This window comes from Spermophilus citellus (genome assembly GCF_964194105.1).
Source record: "Spermophilus citellus genome assembly, chromosome: 15".
In the NCBI taxonomy this organism is placed as follows: domain Eukaryota; kingdom Metazoa; phylum Chordata; class Mammalia; order Rodentia; family Sciuridae; genus Spermophilus; species Spermophilus citellus.
The window spans coordinates 46869121-46887953 of NC_138195.1; the positions used below are offsets into that span (position 1 = coordinate 46869121).

Genomic DNA, 18833 nt, shown 5'->3' on the forward strand with positions numbered 1-18833 from the left:
ATCTGTTTCTGCCACATCTTGTATTTGGAGCTATTTGTTTTTCACACTTCAAAAGGGCTGCAAATTTGACAAGTCAGATGTTGAGCACAGGGAAACCCTTCTTGTATTCTCAGTCTATTCCCATTCAGCCTATAATATAAAACCTCCACTGATACTTTTACCTTCTTAGGAAAATACTGGGTGAGGATAGTGGGTGTAGTTGTTCTCTCTACCTGCCTTTTGGCTCTCTGACCTAAGGGGAATAATGACTTATTTAACTGGGAAAAAAGAGGGCCTGTTTCTAATTGTGAAGAGTTAATGTGCTAAGATTAGGGCCAAATCCCTTGGCTCCCGGATCTTGCTATCTTTTGTACTTGGATATCTTTTGCTCATGGATATGCTTCTTGTTTGACATGTGGTAGGGTAGATCTCATAAAATGTGCTTCTTTTCTGGGAGGAGGCTGCAATTCTCCAGCTGCTACACCTATGACTGCAAGGGTAAGTTAAATGTGGGAACACTTAGTCTTAATCCCAGCTTTATTGATAAAAATAATTTAATATTTTAACCCTTTCCCCATATGGCACTATGCATCTGTTTTCAATTGATCAGATCTAAAAAGGAAAAAAAGGTATGAGAAGGTTCCTATGAACCCTCAGCCCTCGCACATTAATTCCCCAAAGAAAGTGATATCAGGCTGCAAATACTTAAAAGAGTCTGACTTGGCTCTGCTGGTATTCTACAGTAGGGAGGAGACTTGCAGTGAGGTCTGCTGGTGCCATCCGCAGAGAGTGGTTCATGTTTGCATGTTTTTCCTATTGGGCTTAAGGTGTGCTCTTGAAAGTATATTTGAAGGGCTGGGTATATAGCTCGATGGTAGAATGTGCCTAGCATGCACCAGGACTAGTATGCACCCAGGGGTTCTATCTCCAGCGCCTCTCAAAAAAAGTTTGATTTCTGCTTCATACATATTTAAGCTTACAAAGAAAACACTATGAATATAAAAAGTAATTCATTAAAGTCTTTCCATCTAATGTCCTTTTCCAAATAGTCTGACCTGCACAGCATTGACTTTCATCAAGAAGCGTATGGTCTCCATGAAGATTGTAGTAGGAGTTTGGGAAACACCAGAATAAGGAGCAGGTTGCAGAACAGCTGATGAATCTTGACATTTTGGTGTTTCTGAAAATATTATATTAAAAGGATAGAAGATCAGGGCTGGGACTGTGGCTCAGTGGTAGCTCACTTGCCTGGCATGTGTGAAGCACTGGGTTCGATTCTCAGTACCATGTATAAATAAATTTTAAAAATAAATAAAGATCTATCAACAACTAAGAAAAAAATATAAAAAAAGGATAGATGATTAGATATAAAGGGAAAATATCAGAAGTTCAGACCCACTAGCATAGTAGGGAAAATATTCTTATGTAATAATACATGAAAAAGATCATCATCTAGAAAGCAGTAGACTGTCTCCAGCAATGGCCCATAAAGAGGAGAACTCAAAGGTCCTCAACGTTAATCACTGTTAGTTCCAAGGACAAGTCACAATTAAATGAAAGGGTTTTAAAGTATTTGGATCTCCTTGAATGTGAAACACAATTTGTAGATATTCTGAAAATGAAGACTCATAAGTCAGTCAAGGTCTTTTGTGAACTACTTGGGTGAGCTTAAAATCCTTGCTTACTAAAGAAGTTACACCTCTGTTTTTGAACTTCAGAGCTTAGAATAATCTGAAAGAATGTAAGCAATATTAATTTCAAACAAGTCAGCATTGTTGCTTATATAATCCTGAGAGTTTTCATCCTTGCCTAGTTTGTTTATGTCCCCATTTCAAGTGGAATTCTTAATTCCTAGTTACCTTTTTTTTCTGGTATCTCCTTGAAAAACAGGTTGGATTGTTTGGGGTCAATACTTGAATCCTGAAATTGTGTAGACAATATGGGTTCTCCTGACTCAGATGGCAGTTTGGAAGATTCTTCAAGAAATTCATCTAGAATGGATAATGCAGCTCCTGCTCCTAAATAGATTACATTTTGATTTAAAAATCACTTCCTATCTTGGGTATTAAAAAGTTATTACACGGGCTGGGATTGTGGCTCAGCGGTAGAGCGCTAGCCTAGCACGGGCAGGACCTGGGTTCGATCCTTAGCACCACATAAAAATAAAGGTATTGTGTTGTGTCCATCTACACCTGAGAAATAAATATTTTAAAAAATTATTACAGGGCTGGGGTTGTAACTCAGTGGCAGAGCGCTTGCCTAGAATGCTTGAGGAACTGGGATCAATCTTCAGCACCATGTAAAAATAAACAAATAAAGGCATTCCGTCCATCTACAACTACAAAAAAAATTTTTTTAAGTTATTATAGAAGATAAAATTTGTAAAACATGAGAAACATATTCCCTAAACTGCATGGACAGACTTTGATAGACTTGCTTACATTTTTGAATAACTTGAGATAATCTAAATTGATAGCACAACTTTTATCACTATATCACACCCCACCCCTAAACAACCTTGCTGTAAAATCCAAATCACAATATCAAATGGATTGTGATTATAAAAGTTACTTACTAAATCCAGGATCTCAAGAATCTAGATGAGAAGAATAATATATTTTTTGATAACATTAAAGCCCTCAGAGAACAGGAACTCTATTCTTTTTTTTTTTTAACCTTTATTTTTATGTGGTGCTGAGGATCAAACCCAGTGCCTCACACATGCTAGGCAAGTGCACTACCACTTGAGCCACAACCCCAGCCCCAAGAAACTCTATTCTTTTTATTTCACTATTCAAAAAATAATAAAAATCACAGAGCAGCTATATTTGAACATGTCTATACCAGATATTAGGAGTATGCCCTCAAAAGGGGCCAACCTAGATAATCCAAAATAATCTCCCTGTTTCAAAATCTAACTTCATTACACCAGAAGTCTCTTTTGCCATATAATGTAACAATCACAGATCCCAGGAACTAGAAAAGGGACATCTTCGAGGAGCCATTTTTCAGTTTACCATAGTAATTCCTTATATGATAGGATTTAAGTATGCCATTTCATTGTTTGTTTTCAATTTGTCTTCTCTGCTTTTATTCTGTTATTTCCTTTTTCCCCTGCCTTCCTGTGTGTTAGGTGAACATTCTTTAGCATTCATTTTGACTTATTTGTAGTATATTATAGTATAACTATTTGATTGGGGTCGCTCTAAGACAGAAATATGCAAGCAATGGCCTATTGGCCACATCTGGCTTGCCCTTTTATTTCGGGGTGGGGGGTACCAGGTGAAGGATATGGAAAATGGCAACCCCCCAAGACAGGAGGAGGGAAGGAGAAATAAAGCAAAACATTGATTCTTCCCCAGTAAATCCTTTCCCAGTGACAAGACAATCCCTGGGAAAGAGGCAAACACCAATCCTAACATGGCAGTCCCTGGGAAGGGATAAATATTGATCCTTTCCCAGTAAATTCTTTCCAGTGACTATAGACCTCAGAGGAGAGACAGCCAAACATTAATCCTTTCCCAGTGACTCCTGGAGAAAAGAGATAAACATTCTACCCTACATCCTTGTCCAGTAAAAATAAGTTTCAAATTCTCACAACCTGTTGCCTGAGTGCCCAAATTGACACATTCTCTCAATAATTAAGTCACCTCTCAGTGTAACCTATAAAAACTCAAGCCCTCTTGTAACCAGTGGCCATTTCTACCAGAAAGTGAGCCCCTCCGATGCCTGACTCTGCTGCTGAATAAAAGGCAGAGCTGATCCATGAAGTCTGCTCCCATCCCGGTTATTTGTGCTTTCATTATAGTGCTGAAACTGTTTTGGTTATTTTTGCTTATACTGGGGATTAAACCCAGGAGCGCTTAACCACTAAGCCACATTCCAAGCCCTTTTTATCTTTTTTAATTTATTTTTTTGGTACCAGGGATTAAACCCAGGGGCACTGAGCTAAATCCCCAGCCCTTTTTAAATTTTTATTTAGAGACAGGGTCTTGTTAAGTGGTGTAGGGCCTTGATAAACTGCTGAGTCTGGCTTTGAATTTGCAATCTTCCTGCCTCAGCCTCCCCAGCTGCTGGGATTACAGGCATATACCACCACACCTGGCTCTCTTTATTTTTTATTTTGAGACAGGATAAGTTAACTAGGGCTTCACTAAGTTAGTGAGGCTGGCTTTGAACTTGGGATCCTCACTCTGCCTCTCAAGTTGCTGGGATTATAGGCAATGCGCCACTGTGCCAGGCTGGCTTACCACTTGTATGTGTAAATAAAGTTGTTTTGGAGCACAGTCAAATATTTTTAAATGCAGTGCCTATATATTTTCTACAGTTGCTTTCACACTACAGTAGAAGAGCTGATTACCTATGATAGAAACCAGATGACCACTTTCAAATAGTTGTTTTTTTTTAAATGTTTTATATGTGTATTTTGCAGGGTGCTAGAGACTGAATCCAAGGCTTTGGACATGCCAAGCAAACGTTCTACATTGAGTTAGATCCCCATCCCTAAATATTTCATATCTTATATTGGTATTCCTAAAAGGACTTACCACACCACCTCATGCTGCTGCCATTACTATAAGTTAGTCATCAGTCCTATGAATGATAGAATGGAAACTGAATTGTTGGATGTGGGTAAATTGGGAACATAAGAAGTTGAGGCAAATCAAATGAAACACAAGTACATTATTCTGCTAGTGATAAATGGAAGTAGAGAAATACAATAATAGTTAAATGACTTAGTTTAAATTAAAATGGGATCACCAACTGAACAATGTGTTGGAGATGGGCTTTGAATCCAGTTTAAGAAGTTGGGGGGCTGGGGTTGTGGCTCAGTGAGAGATCGATCACCTAACATGCGTGAAGCACTGGGTTAAATCCTCACCACCATATAAAAATAAAATAAAAGTATTGTGTCCACCTGCAACTAAAAATATATATATTAAAAAAAAGTTGGAGACTTCCAATTAGGGTAGAAGGGCCATGTGTTTGTATTTACTTAGTCTTCCTTCCAAAATCACATTAAAATGAGGATAATATTTAAATGTATAAACCTACAGAGATTAAAAAAATAGAAGAGGAAAAAAAATGAATATAAAAAGTATCAACAAATTTTTTTAAGATGGAAAAAAAAAATAGGTAGGAAGGACTTCTGAGTCTGGTACTAATAGATTAGGCAATTCAGACCAATCTTCCCACTGAGGGTAACCAGAAAAAGTTAACAAAGTATGTATTTTTAGTCTTAACTTTACTTTTTAAGATCTGCTTAAATGCATCAGAGAATTAACCAGATAGAATTTCCAAGCCAATATGTAGAAGGAAATAGGCCCAGGAACTATATTCTCTTCTAGGATATATAATGGATCTCTAGGGGAAACTGAGAATCTAATAGTCTCTACTTTTGACTAATTTTCAAAGCTAAGTATGGCAGACACTGGTAGTCGGTGACTATCAAAAAAAAAAAAAATGATGAAACTGAAGTAGGCCCTCACAGGAATTATAATTTAGCTTCAGATCATCCCAATCCCTCAAACTTGGTTTGTTAATGGTGTGTCCTGAAGGAAAAAAAAAAAAAAAAGCAAGACATACAATGATACTTGAAAATATGAACAAAAATGACAGGAAATACAAATAATTTCACTGGAGCTCAGGATATGAACTTAACTATAGTCAGTTCAATAAGATAAAAGTTGGGCTGGGGATGTAGCTCAGTTAATAGAGTGCTTGCCTCGCATGCACAAGGCCCTGGGTTCAATCCCTAGCACCACAAAAAAAAAAAAAAAAAAAAGAATTTAATCAGATGCTAGGCATGGTAGTACATACCTATAATCCTAGCCACCCCTCAGCAACTTAGCAAGGCCCTAAGCAAACTAAGTTGGGATCATTAAAAAAAATGCTAGGAATGTAGCTCAGTGGAAAGTGCCCAGATTTAAAAAAACAAAAACAAACAAACAAAAAAAAACACCCTCAATACCAAAAACAGAATCAGAAGAGTCAGTTATAATAATGATGAACTAGAAATTTCAGAGCTAAAAAATAAGTAAAATTAAGAATCCATTGGGTTAGACATGGTGGCACATGTCTATATCCCTAGCTTCTTGGGAGGCAGAATCAGAAGGATCCTAAGTTGAAAGCCAGCCTCCATGATGAGGATGTAGCTCAGTAGTAGGGTGCCCCTGAGTTCCCCAGGACTGAAAAAAAACAAAAAACCACTGGATGGTTTTAAAGATTAAGCAAACTGCAGAGAAAATTAAGGTAGAAGAAAACGTCTAGAATGAAGCATAGAAAGACAAAATTGGTGGGAAAAAAATAAAGATGCAGTATGAGATGCAGAGGACACATGAATAGCTTAACACAAAAAGCAATTGCAGTCCCTAACAGAGAGGAGAAAGAGGATAAGGCAAAAGTAATATTAAAAAACATAACAGAATTTCCCAAAACTTGTAAATGACATACACAAATTCAAGTATACAAACCTCAACTAAGGTAAATTAAAAGAAAACCAAACTTAGTCATTTTATTATGAAACTGCAGAAACCCAAAGACAAAGGAAAGGAGAAAGACTCAAAATAGCCAGAGGAAAGACAAATTATCTTCATAGGAACAAGAGTAAGACTTATAGCTAATGTATTTCAGCAGAAACAACAGAAGCCCCCCCAAAATATAATCATCTTCAAAGTGCTGAAGGACAATAACTAGCAATTAGAAATCTATACCAAGCAAAAATGTCCTTCAAATATGAAAAGAAGGACATTCTCAGATACACTAAAACCAGAAAAATCATGACTAAACAAAATGAAATTAAAGTGTCAGAGGCAAAGCGATCCAGGGTGAGATTGGAAATTCAGAAGAAAAATTTTTAAAAAATTGGAATGGTGAATATGTAGAGCCATCTAATGAATATTAATAGTTCAAAACAGTAATAGCAATAATCATAAGAGCATCTTGTAGGATTAAAAGATAGAAAGCATCAATATAGGAGGTGACGTAGCTCAGTGGCAGAGTACTTGCTTAGCATGTACAAGGCCCTGGGTTCAATCCCCAGCACTGTGGGGAAAAAATTATATGAGAATAATTTATAAGCTAATAAAAGGAGGAAATGGAATAACAAAATTCAATCAATCCTAAAGAAGGCGAGACAGGAGAAACTCTCACATTCATACACACCATGTCAAATACAAAGCACACAGTAACACTGTGTTCATGAATACAAGGATATCAACAATGTAATACTACAATTTAAAAAAACAAATATGATTGAATAAACAAAAGCAAAACCCAAGCATATGGTATTTCTAAGAGCTATCTAAAACACAATCACAAGAAAGGTTGAAAGTAAAAATATGGAAAAGATATATCATACAAATACTAACAACAAATATAAGTAGTGTAGTGCTGGGGTTGTGGCTCAGAGGAAAAGCACTTGCCTAGCATGGGTGAGGCCCTGAGTTTGACCCTCAGCACCACATAAAAATAAATAAAAATTAAATTTTTAAAAAATTTTAAAAAATATATATGTAAGTAGTATAATCATATTATCACAGAATTAAAGTGAAAACTATTACTAGGTATAGCAAGTGACCATTCAATGAAAGAAGGGTTGATTAAACAGAAGACAAAAATTCTCAAAGTCTGTGCACCTAATAACCAAACCTCAATATAATATATATATATATACACACACACACACACATACATATATATATATTTTTTTAATATTTATTTTTTAGGTGTAGATGGACACAACACAATGCCTTTATTTTTATGTGGTGCTGAGGATGGAACCCGGGTCCCGACGGTGCTAGGCGAGCGTTCTACCGCTGAGCCACAATCTCAGCCCCCCCCAATATATTTAAAACAAAAATTTGGCAAAACTACAAGAATAAATAGACACATTCTCAATCAGAATAAGAAATTTTAAAATACTATTCTTGGCAACTGAGAGGACCAACCTATAAATTAAATAGTATATGGAAGATTTGAAAAAAGAACTCGGGGAGTAAAGGCAAGGAAAGAATCCCACCCCTCCTTCCCCCACCCCGCCCCCCACCCTCCCTTGTTTCCAAATAGGAAGTAAACCCTCAAAATTAAGGCATCCCACCAACATAACATCTCTTAAATAGGGGAAGCCTTTTTCTACATGCACATGATTACTATTGCTACATGAGACCTGGGATGGAGGACTTGCATCTGCCCCTCTCACCTAGCTTGAAGATCTCTAACTCCTAAACTTTTACACTATGTTTGTTATAATTGAAGCTGTGCCTACAATCTGATCCCTGACCTCCTCAAAGAGACCCCTGCAGGTGGATCCTATGTTTGTACTTTTCTGTATGGGCCTCTAGAAAGCTTCTGGAGACAGTAGCTCCCTATCAATAGAGAAGCTCAAAAAGTTTCTTTCAAAACAATACCACCAACGAGGGTCAGGCCCTCCCGCTTTGGCCAATTCTGTGCAGTGAGGTCAACCAGCCACATAATCTGAATTCCTGGCTCTTCCCACCACTTCTGGATTGGATGAAATCCTATACCTCAGGGCATGGCATATGACTCCCAAAGCATCTGCCAAAGGGCCAGATGATGCAACTTGGAAATAAGAGTGAAATTAACTCCCCATATGATGAATTCTGACCTTGGGAGGGAGGAGGAAAAAAGAACACATGCCCCTTTTTTCCTGCTCACACTATTCAGAAGCATGGAGAGTACATATAGCTTGAATGCTCAGAGATGTCTCACAAGACCAATCTAGGTATACTTACAAAGCAACCAGTTGTCCTTTGCAGCTTGTCATAATGAAATGTCTGCTACAAAGCAAGCATTACCTTACACTAGTTCACATCCCTCTCTGCCCGTCTTGTCTTTTCTTCACTTTTCCTGTTTGTGGAATTAAACCTTCCAATTAAGGCATTAGTTTAAGTTCCCAACAAAAACAATTCATTTTACAATAAAAAATTAAAATGATCACTTTAAGGTGGCATGAACATAAAGCAAAATTTAAAAAGGGCAACATTTTAAACCCAAAGAAATAAAGAAAAATCACTTAAAATTTAAGGGCACAAATCAGTGATTTAGAGAATAAATATAAAAAAGATTAACAAAACTGAGGTCTGGGGATATAGCTCAGTGGTAGAGCCCCACTGGGTTCATTCCTAGTACAGCTAAAAAAAGACAACAACAACAATAAAATACCATGAAGAATGTAAAATACATAAGATGAATATGAAAATTAAATGGTTATCAAACACCCCCTTTTGCCAATTACTCAGGCTTTGTTTTATAGTTGCGTTCTGCTAAACCTTCAAGTAAAAATCAATTCTTATCATATATAAGTTGATACATAATAGACCAGAAAGGTTGCATAACAACATTTTTCTAAGTTTTATTTATTTTTTTATATACAATAATTGTGTATACTTATGGGGAAAAAGGTTGTTTTAATATATGTATACTTTGTGAAATGATCAATCAAGCTAATTACATATCCATCTCCTCAAATTTTTATCATTTCTTTGTGATAAGAACACATAAAATCCTCTTAGCTATTTTAAAACATACATCATTATTAATTATAGTCACTATACTATACAATAAAACACCAGAACTTGTTCCTCCTATCTATTTAGTTACTTTTATATTTTATTTATTTATTTTTATGTGGTGCTGAGGATCAAACCCTGTGCCTCACATATGCTAGGCAAGCTCTCTACCACTGAGCCACAACCCCACCCTGTTCCTCCTATTTAAATGAAAATTTGTATTTGTAACAACATCTTTTCCTTGCTCACCCCTATAACAACCCTGATTATAAAACTAGATTGACGGGCTGGGGATGTGGCTCAAGCAGTAGCACGCTCACCTGGCATGCGTGCAGCCCGGGTTCGATCCTCAGCACCACATACAAACAAAGATGTTGTGTCCGCCAAGAACTAAAAAAATAAAATATTAAAAAAATTCTCTCTCTCTCTCTCTCTCTTAAAAAAAAAAAAAAAAAAAGATGGTTGGATGCCAAGGACAAAGCCCTGTCTTTCCTCTCCAATCCCAAAAACCCCAAGTGCCAGTATGATTCCACTTAATGTGAACATGGAAAAATAAACTTTAAAAAAAATATTTAAAAAAATTAAACTAGATTGACAAAGGTAAAATATAGGCCATTTCATTTATAAACAAAAATGCAAAGTTCCAAACGCCAGGTGCTGTGTCACATGCCTGTAATCCCAGTGGCTCAGGAGGCTGAGGCAGGAGGATCAAAATTTCAAAGCCAGCCTCAGCAACTTAGTAAGATGCTAAGCAACTCAGCAAGACCCTGTCTCTAAATAAAATATAAAAAAGGGCTGGGGATGTGGCTCAGTGGTTAAGCCCCTCTGAGTTCAATTCCCAGTAACAAAAAACAAAAAGCCAGCCTCAACAACTTAGCAAGGTCCTAAGCAACTCAGTGAGACCCTGTCTCTGAATAAAATTCAAAAAAGGGCTGAGAATGTTGCTCAGTAGTTAAATGTTCCTGGGTTCAATCCTTAGTACCAAAAAAAAGAAGAAGAAGAAGAAGAAAGAAAGAAAAGAAATCTATCAATGTAGTTCACCATATAAGAGAAAATAATTTTATTTTTTCAACTGATAAAAAGAATTTAAGAGGCTGGGCTTGTGGCACAGTGGTATAGCACCTGCCTGGCATGTATGAGGCACTGGGTTCGATCCTCAAGCACCACATAAAGAAAATAAATAAATAAAGCTATTGTGTCCATCTATAACTACAAAAAAAACACCAAAAAACAAAAAAAAAAAACTTGATAAAGCCTACCACCTATTTATGAAAAAAAATTCTTTGGAAATTAAAAATATAAGAGGTCATTTTTAATTCTGTAAAATTATTAGTAAAAGTTTATATTTTATATATAATAGAGAAAATTTATTTTTATTGGCACATTATAATTATACATAGTCGAATTTATTATACCATATTTATACATGCACATAACATAAACTGATCCAGTATATTCCATTTCCTTCCCCTCCTCCTTCCCCAATCAGCTTGATCTACTCTACTGATATTCCTTCTATTGCTTTTGTTAATATTTTAATTAGTATATTATATTTATATATAAAAGTGGGATTGACTGTACAATTGTACATGGACATAGCATAGAAGTTTTGGGGTTTTTTTGGTACTGGGGATTGAACCCAGAAGTATTTAACCACTGAGCCATATCCCCAGCCCTTTTTTATATTTTATTTAGAGACAGGGTCTGCTGAGTGCCTTGCTAATCTGCTAAGGCTGGCTTTGAGCTCTTGATTCTCCTGCCTCAGCCTCCTGAACCACTGGGACTACAGGCATGCACCACTGCACCTGGCTGCATAGAAACTTTGAGAGACAGAGAGAGAATTTTAATATTTACTTTTTAGTTCTCGGCGGACACAACATCTTTGTATGTGGTGCTGAGGATCAAACCTGGGCCGCACACATGCCAGGCGAGTGCACTACCGCTTGAGCCACATCCCCAGCCCTGCATAGAAACTTTTGAGAGAGAGTCTTACTATGCTGCCCAGGCTGGCCTGGAACTCACAATCCTCATCCCTAGGCCTCCTAAGTAGCAGGGATTACAGGTGTGCTCCATTAGGCCCAAAAAAAAAAAAAAAAAACTTTAAATTTATTCCCCTTTAGACAGGGAAGAAGACACAGTTGATACCACAACTACCAAATAACATATTATTAGAGGAAATAAGAGATTTTAGTTGGCTGGGGTTATAGCTCAATGGTAGAGCACTTGCCTAGCACTGTGAAGCTCTGGGTTCATTTCTTAGAACCACATAAAAATAAATAAGATAAATATATTATGTACATCTACTACTAAAAGTTAAAAAAAATAGTGGTATGAGGATTGGGAGAAAAAAGATAAAACTATTTTTATTGGCAGATGATATGATAATCATATTCTAAAAAGCAACAGAACCAATAATCCAAATAGAATCAATAAAAGTTGAACAAGGCTGTCGTATACAAGTTCAATCTACAAAACAACATCATATACTAAAGAACGATAGCAATAACCAAAAATAAAATGCTATTTTGATAGCAATAGTTGTAAAACAACTGTAAATTAAACTGGGTCTTTTGGAGAAAATGTTAAAACTTTGATAAAGGATATGGAAGATGATCTGAGAAAATGGAAAAATCTTCCACACAATTGGATGGAATGACTTAATAATATAAAATGTTAATTATCCCTAAATTAATCTAAAATTTCAATGTAGTCCAAATAAAATATTTTTATTTATTTTTTATTGGTTGTTCAAAACATTACAAAGCTCTTGACATATCATATTTCATACATTTGATTCAAGTGGGTTATGAACTCCCATTTTACCCCGTATACAGATTGCAGAATCACATCGGTTACACATCCACATTTTTACATATTGCCATACTCCAAATAAAAATTTTAATATACTTAATAATCTCACTACAAAACCCATATAGACAAATAAAGATCTACAAAGAGCTAAGTGAACTACAAAAATGTAACGAGGGCTGGGGCTGTGGCTCAGTGGTAGAGCACTCACCTAGCACATGGGAGGCCCTGGGTTTGATCCTCAGCACACATAAAAATAAATAAATAAAATAAAGATATTGTGTCCAACTACAACTTAAAAATAAATATTAAAAAAAGGTAACGATATGGTAGAACCTGATATGCCAAATTATTAAGACATGCTACAAAACCATAGCAAAAAAAATGAGCATCATGTATTCACACTATAAAACCACAGCAGTGAAAGGACGTATGTCATACGCTTTCATATTCATATGTAAAGTTTTATATCAGACACATATGATAGAATGAAGAGCTCTAAGATTATATATCTTAAATCAAACAGTAAATAATGGTTGTTTAGTAGATAATGTTGAAAAAATTAGATCCCTATATAAAAAGATAAAACTTAATGTCTACCTAGCATCTCAGAAAAAATGGAGGATTTTTTCTGGGGATATAGCTCAGCGGTAGGCACTTGCCTAGCACATGTGAGGTCCTGAGTTCAACCCTCAGTACCTCAAAAAAAAAAAAAAAGAAAAGAAAAGAAAAAGAAAGAAAGAAAAAGAATATAGACTAAAGATCAACATGTGAAACAATTATAAAATTAATTGAAGAAAATGTGATCTGAGGAGGGAAAAGTTAGACCAAAACTTCACAGGTACAAAACTAGGCTAACTAACCCTAACTAACATCTACAGAAAATTCTATTCAAGAGAATATTCTATTCAAATGTATATAGAATATTTACCAACATAGACAAAATGCTGGGCCATAAAAAAAGTTTCGATAATTTAAAAGGATTCAAATTGTATAAAACAAATGTGTTAACCATAATGAGATTGAATTAGAAATCAAAAACAAAGATGTCTGGGGAAAATCCCCAAATATTTAGATAATTTAAAAATACACTGCTAAATAATCATAGTCCCATGGGCTGGGGTTGTGGCTCAGTGGTAGAGGGCTTGCCTAGCATGCTTGAGGCACTGGGTTCCATCCCCAGCACCACATAAAAATAAATAGATAAAATAGAGGTATTGTGTCATTCTGCAACTAAAAAATATATATTTTTAAAAATCATAGTCCTAGCCATTCAACTCCTAAGTACTTGCCCAAGAGAAATGAATCTAAATATTCATACAAAAACTTGTGAATGTCCCAGTAGCTTTATTTCTATAGTCGCAAATGGAAGCAACCCAAATACCTACCAGTAAACAGATAAGCAAATTGTGCTATCTCTGTACAATGGGAACCATTTTAGCAATAAAAAAGGATAACTCATAAAAAACAATAGCATGGTTGAATCTCAATTGTGCTCAGTGTAAAAAGTCAGACAACAAAGAGGACATACTATGTAATTCTATTTAATTCTAAATATTTTAGGGAATTCTAGAATTTTAAAAGTCTAAAAAATGTAAATTCATCTATACTAACAGAAATCAGATCAGTGGTTGTCTGAAAATGGGGGCTGGAGAAACAGATCACAAGATATTTTCATTACCTTGACTGTGGTGATGTTTTCATATATCAAAGTTATCAAATATATAAATAGTGCAGTTTAGGAAATGTCAATACCTCAGACATACTTAAATAAGGCATGCACAAAACAATGCATATATGCAGGAAACACACAAAAATACATTTAAAATATGTTATAAAGACTGATTTCCTAAAGTGGAGGAAAAGAGACTGTTAATGAAAAATGGAGAAAATGGAGTAGATAAATAAACACATAGCTTTAAAAATCACAAGACAGGATCCTTACCCATGTCAGGGTAGGAAGAGAAGAAGAAAAGAAAAAAAAATTGCTGTGCAAGAAACTCTACTGTGCAAGAATGGGACACTTATGAAAGTACTTATGAAAAGTAGTAAACTTATGTACTTATAGTACTTATACTACTAAGTAGTAAACAGTACTTATGTACTTAGAGTAGTACTTATACTACTAAGTAGTAAACTTAGTACTTATGGAAGTAGTAAACTCTGGAAAACTCAAAAAACAATATTAATAGAAGCTTTAGACCATTGATCATCTGAACGAAGAAATATTTAGAAGTCTTTCCTAGTATCACTGAAATAACTAAAAACTACAGTACACATTGACTTAACTAACATATACTTAGTGCCTATTGTGTGCCAGCTGCTATTCAGAAGGTCAGTAAGTTTCCCAATAGCTACTCACCATTTCCACCTCCTGCTCCTACAGCCTTGACTGCTGCAGTAGAAGAATCATTTATGGTTCCCCAAGGGCCTAAACTGGATTCTATATTCCCTCCTTCTTCAGCGTACTCTACATTTCCAGTGCTCTTTTCCTTCGTTACTTGTGTTTGAACTGCTCGTGCCTGAAGTTGTTTGACAGCCTCATGAAATGCCATTTCCATTCGAATATCATTGTTTTGAATTTCATAGTACAAACCTGAGGAAAGAAAGATATTGAAATAAATGTGATTTCCTACTATCACATAATGAAGAACTGAGACCTTTGACCTATTTCCCCCATATTTTTAGCAAAGTTTAGGAACTACATGATGAGCCATCAAAGAGGAAAAAGGGAAAGAGAGTCTTACAATGGAAACACACACACACACACACACACACACACACACACACACACATATCACAGGAAAATAACATACCAAGTAAAGTCCAGGCTACAACATTGGTTGGTTCCAAGCAAGTGGCATCCTCAAAGAAAATTTCTGCTTGCTCATAGTTTTCCATCAAGACAGCCAGGACACCACAGAGCAACAAGCTGAGAAAAGACCGCTAACATGGTTAAGAGCATGGTCCAAGGTCACATTCATGGAATCAAGACAATCTCATGTAGAAATTCATCTGCTCCTACTCATCCCTCAATCTCCTTTCCATCTCTACCTCTGGATGTGACTCTCATTCAGGGAAAGGGCTTTCCGAAAACACTCTTGTGCTTTGATGTTGTCTTCAGTTAGGAGGCAGAAGGCACCATAGTCCAGCCAGTGATCTAGGTTCTGCGGCTCACGGACCAACCTCTAGGCACACAAGCATCAGGAGGGCCAAGGTTATTTTGACATTTTGTCCTACTTTTTGTACATATGACATCACATGGTAAGCACTCCATAAATACTGTAAGTTCTATAAGAGCATAGGCCATGACTACTTTTTTGCTTACCAGGAATCCCAAATGCCTAGTATAATTACTATTCTAGCTTTAATAGATGGACAAAAAATATATTGTTGAAATAATGTAAAAACTGAATCCTCAAGCCATTTCTTCCCTGTGTCTGATCACCTTAAACTCATCTAGTACCTTAAAAGCCTAAAGATTCATTTTATGGGACATCAACCATATATAGTAATTTCTACCATAATCATGATATTGCAAATGTAAATTCATCTAAAAATCTGAGACAAAAATGGTGCCTCATGAATTAAAACCACAAATTTTGCTTAAAGAAATTAAAGAAGATATAAATAAATGGGAAGATACCCCATGTTTGTGGATTGGAAGACTTAATATTGTTAAGATGTCCACCACTACCGTAAGCAATCTAAAGAGACAATGCAATTTCTACTAAAATCCTTAACAGTTAAACACAGAATTGCCATATGTCCTAGCAATTTCATTTTTAAGTACACATCCAAAATAATTAAAAACAAGTACTCAAACCAATGCTTATATACAAATGTTAAGTTTGAGAGTTTTTAATATTCTAGATACGAATCCTTTGCCAAATACATGTGTTACAAATATTTTCTCCTGATCTGTATTTTTCTTATGGAGCAAAAGTTTTAAATTTTGATGAGGTTCCATTTATTTCATTTTTATTTGATTGATGGTACTTCAGTTTCATGTCTCAAAACTCTTTACCTAGTTCTAGCCCAAGAAGATTTTCTTCTGTCTCTTTTAAAAGTTTTGTTTTAAATTTACATTCATCATCCATTTGAACTTGAATTTTGTATAATGCTTACATTAGATCAAGTTTAATTTATCTTGCATATAGATAACCAATTGTTTTAACACTATTTGTTGAAAAATTATCCTTTCTCTATGGAATTTCTTTTATATCTTGTCAAAAATCAAATATCCTTATTGTACAGGCCTATTTTTGGACTCTGATCTATATTGATTTTTGTGTGTACCCTTCACTAAACAAGATTTGATTTTTTATTTTTTGCAGTGCTGGGCATCAAACCCAGGGTCATATACATGCTAGGCAAGAGCTTTCTACCACTGAGCTATAGCCCCTGCCCCACAAGTTTCATTTTCAGTATTCAAAAACTACTATTCTTTATGTCCATATTTTACAATAATAGTAACAAAAATCACTGAGAAAGATTTTTAATTACCTCTTTATAATACACTGCTGCCATTTCAAAGTTTTCATTAACCTCTGCTTCAAATGCAAAGAGTCGAAGCTGTTCACTGCTTGTATGAACGGCTGAAACAGTGCTTTGGACATCATCTGGCATGGCCTTGTCAATATCAAGATGTTAAGCAAACAAAATGAAGCAATTCCAAGTGAAGAGGGTTATGAGAATAACCAGATGAAAGATACAGTCATAACATCTAAGATGATACTGAGGTTTCTTACAGTCTTGCCAAGGCAGTAAGAGAATATGAGAGAACCAAGAAACAAATATCAAGGGTGAAAGGGAAGCTCAGGTATTTGAATACCAATAGTGTGAGCTCATGGAAGTGAGTAAAAATTGTTTAAGGCCAAAACAATTCTCCTCAACCCTCAGGGCAGACAGTGTCCCTACTCAAGTTACCTCTGACCTCAAATAGCTTCCTTTATTTTCTATAGGACAAATATCATTTTTAAGGGCCATGATGTGAAAAACATCAGCAAGTTAGTGCTAGCTAGAGTTTTTAAACATGAAGAAAACAGGAGATAAAGGGTAAAGCTTTAAAAGCCAGATCTATAACTTTAGGGGGAAAATTAAACTGATAGATCATACAAAGGAGACATTTGAGAAATAGCCAGAAAGGTAGAAAGAAAACCAGAAATAGAATATATCATATATACCCAGGCTGGAAGATCAAGTCTGGTGTAATTAGTAATCTCCTGAGTCAGAAGCTATGGCCATGCAAGAACCTAAAATTCCTTAATTAAAAGTAAAAATGGGGGCTGGGATGTGGCTCAAGCGGTAGTGCGCTTGCCTGGCATGCGCAGGGCCCTGGGTTCATCCTCAGCACCACATAAATGTAAAATAACGATGTTGTGTCCACTGAAAACTAAAAGAATAAATATTTTTTTAAAAAAGTAAAAATTGGGCTGAGGTTGTGGCTCAGTGGTACAGTGCTTGCCTAGCATGGGTGAGGCACTGGGTTCAATTCTCAACACCACAAATAAATTAATAAATAAATAAAATAAAGGTCCATCAACAACTAAAAAATTTTTTTAAAAAAGTAAAAATGATAGCAATGACTTTAACAATTATAGTAGCTAAGGAATGTGAAGAGTAAAGCTAAGGCCAGGCGGGGTAGTGCACACCTGTAATCCCAGCAATCTGGAGTCTGAGGCAGGAGGATCACAAGTTCATAGACCAGCTTCAGCAACTTAATGAGGCCCTAAGCAACTCAGGCCCTAAGGCCCTGCCTCAAAATAAAAAATATTAGGGATTCAGCCTAATGATTAAGTGCCCCTGGGTTCAATCCTAGTACCAAAAAATAATTTTAAAATAAAGCCAAATTTGAGATGAGCCAAAGAGTTTTTGATCACTGATTAATGCTTCTGTTCTCTGTGCTTTTTAGTTTTAATTATCATGACCTTCAAATCCTTCCAGAAGCACACTTCTATGCCCACACCTGAATTACTCTACTTCTAGTATCCCATTCCCAGAATCCACTTTCCAACCCTTCCACCTTTTTATCATTTACTTAAAGTAGCTTCCTGACTTCATTTCCTCCACTTCCAATAAACCCATCACTTCCCAAATGGATCAACCTGACCTCATGATTACCTACTTGTCCTCCTCTCTCACCAGCACACTCAAATCTCAAGCATCCTTGTCCTTTTCCTGCATTTGTCCTGAAAACTCCCAAATTAAAACAATCCTACAGCTAGGCGCCATAATCACAGAGCATGCCTGTAATCCCAGTGACTACAGAGGCTGAGGCAGGGGTATCACAAGTTCAAGGCCAGTCTTAGAAAGTCAGTGAAACCCTCAGGAACTTAGAGAGACCCTGTCCCCAAATAAAAAATTAAATGCACTAGGAATGTGGTGAGTGGTAAAGTGCCCCTGGGTTCAACCCCTAGTACCAAAATAAATCAATAAATAAAAATAATTTTTAAAAAAATAAGCCTACAATCTGATTTCTTCATTCCTGCACAAGTGTGTTTAACTGATTCTAAG

The 18833-nt window shown here is 35.9% G+C and overlaps 1 protein-coding gene across 1 annotated transcript in view; it reads right to left on the reverse strand.

Annotated features, from left to right (window-relative positions):
- The window catches only part of CFAP70 (cilia and flagella associated protein 70), a 96779-nt gene that overhangs the window by 21199 nt on the left and 56747 nt on the right, over nt 1-18833 (reverse strand). The window contains exons 17-22 of the mRNA XM_081267827.1: nt 16824-16949; nt 15372-15505; nt 15134-15249; nt 14680-14913; nt 1839-1997; nt 1035-1159 (exon numbers count right to left, since the gene is read on the reverse strand). Of these exons, the coding sequence (XP_081123953.1) occupies nt 1035-1159; nt 1839-1997; nt 14680-14913; nt 15134-15249; nt 15372-15505; nt 16824-16949 (894 nt within the window). The remainder of the gene's footprint in view (nt 1-1034; nt 1160-1838; nt 1998-14679; nt 14914-15133; nt 15250-15371; nt 15506-16823; nt 16950-18833) is intronic.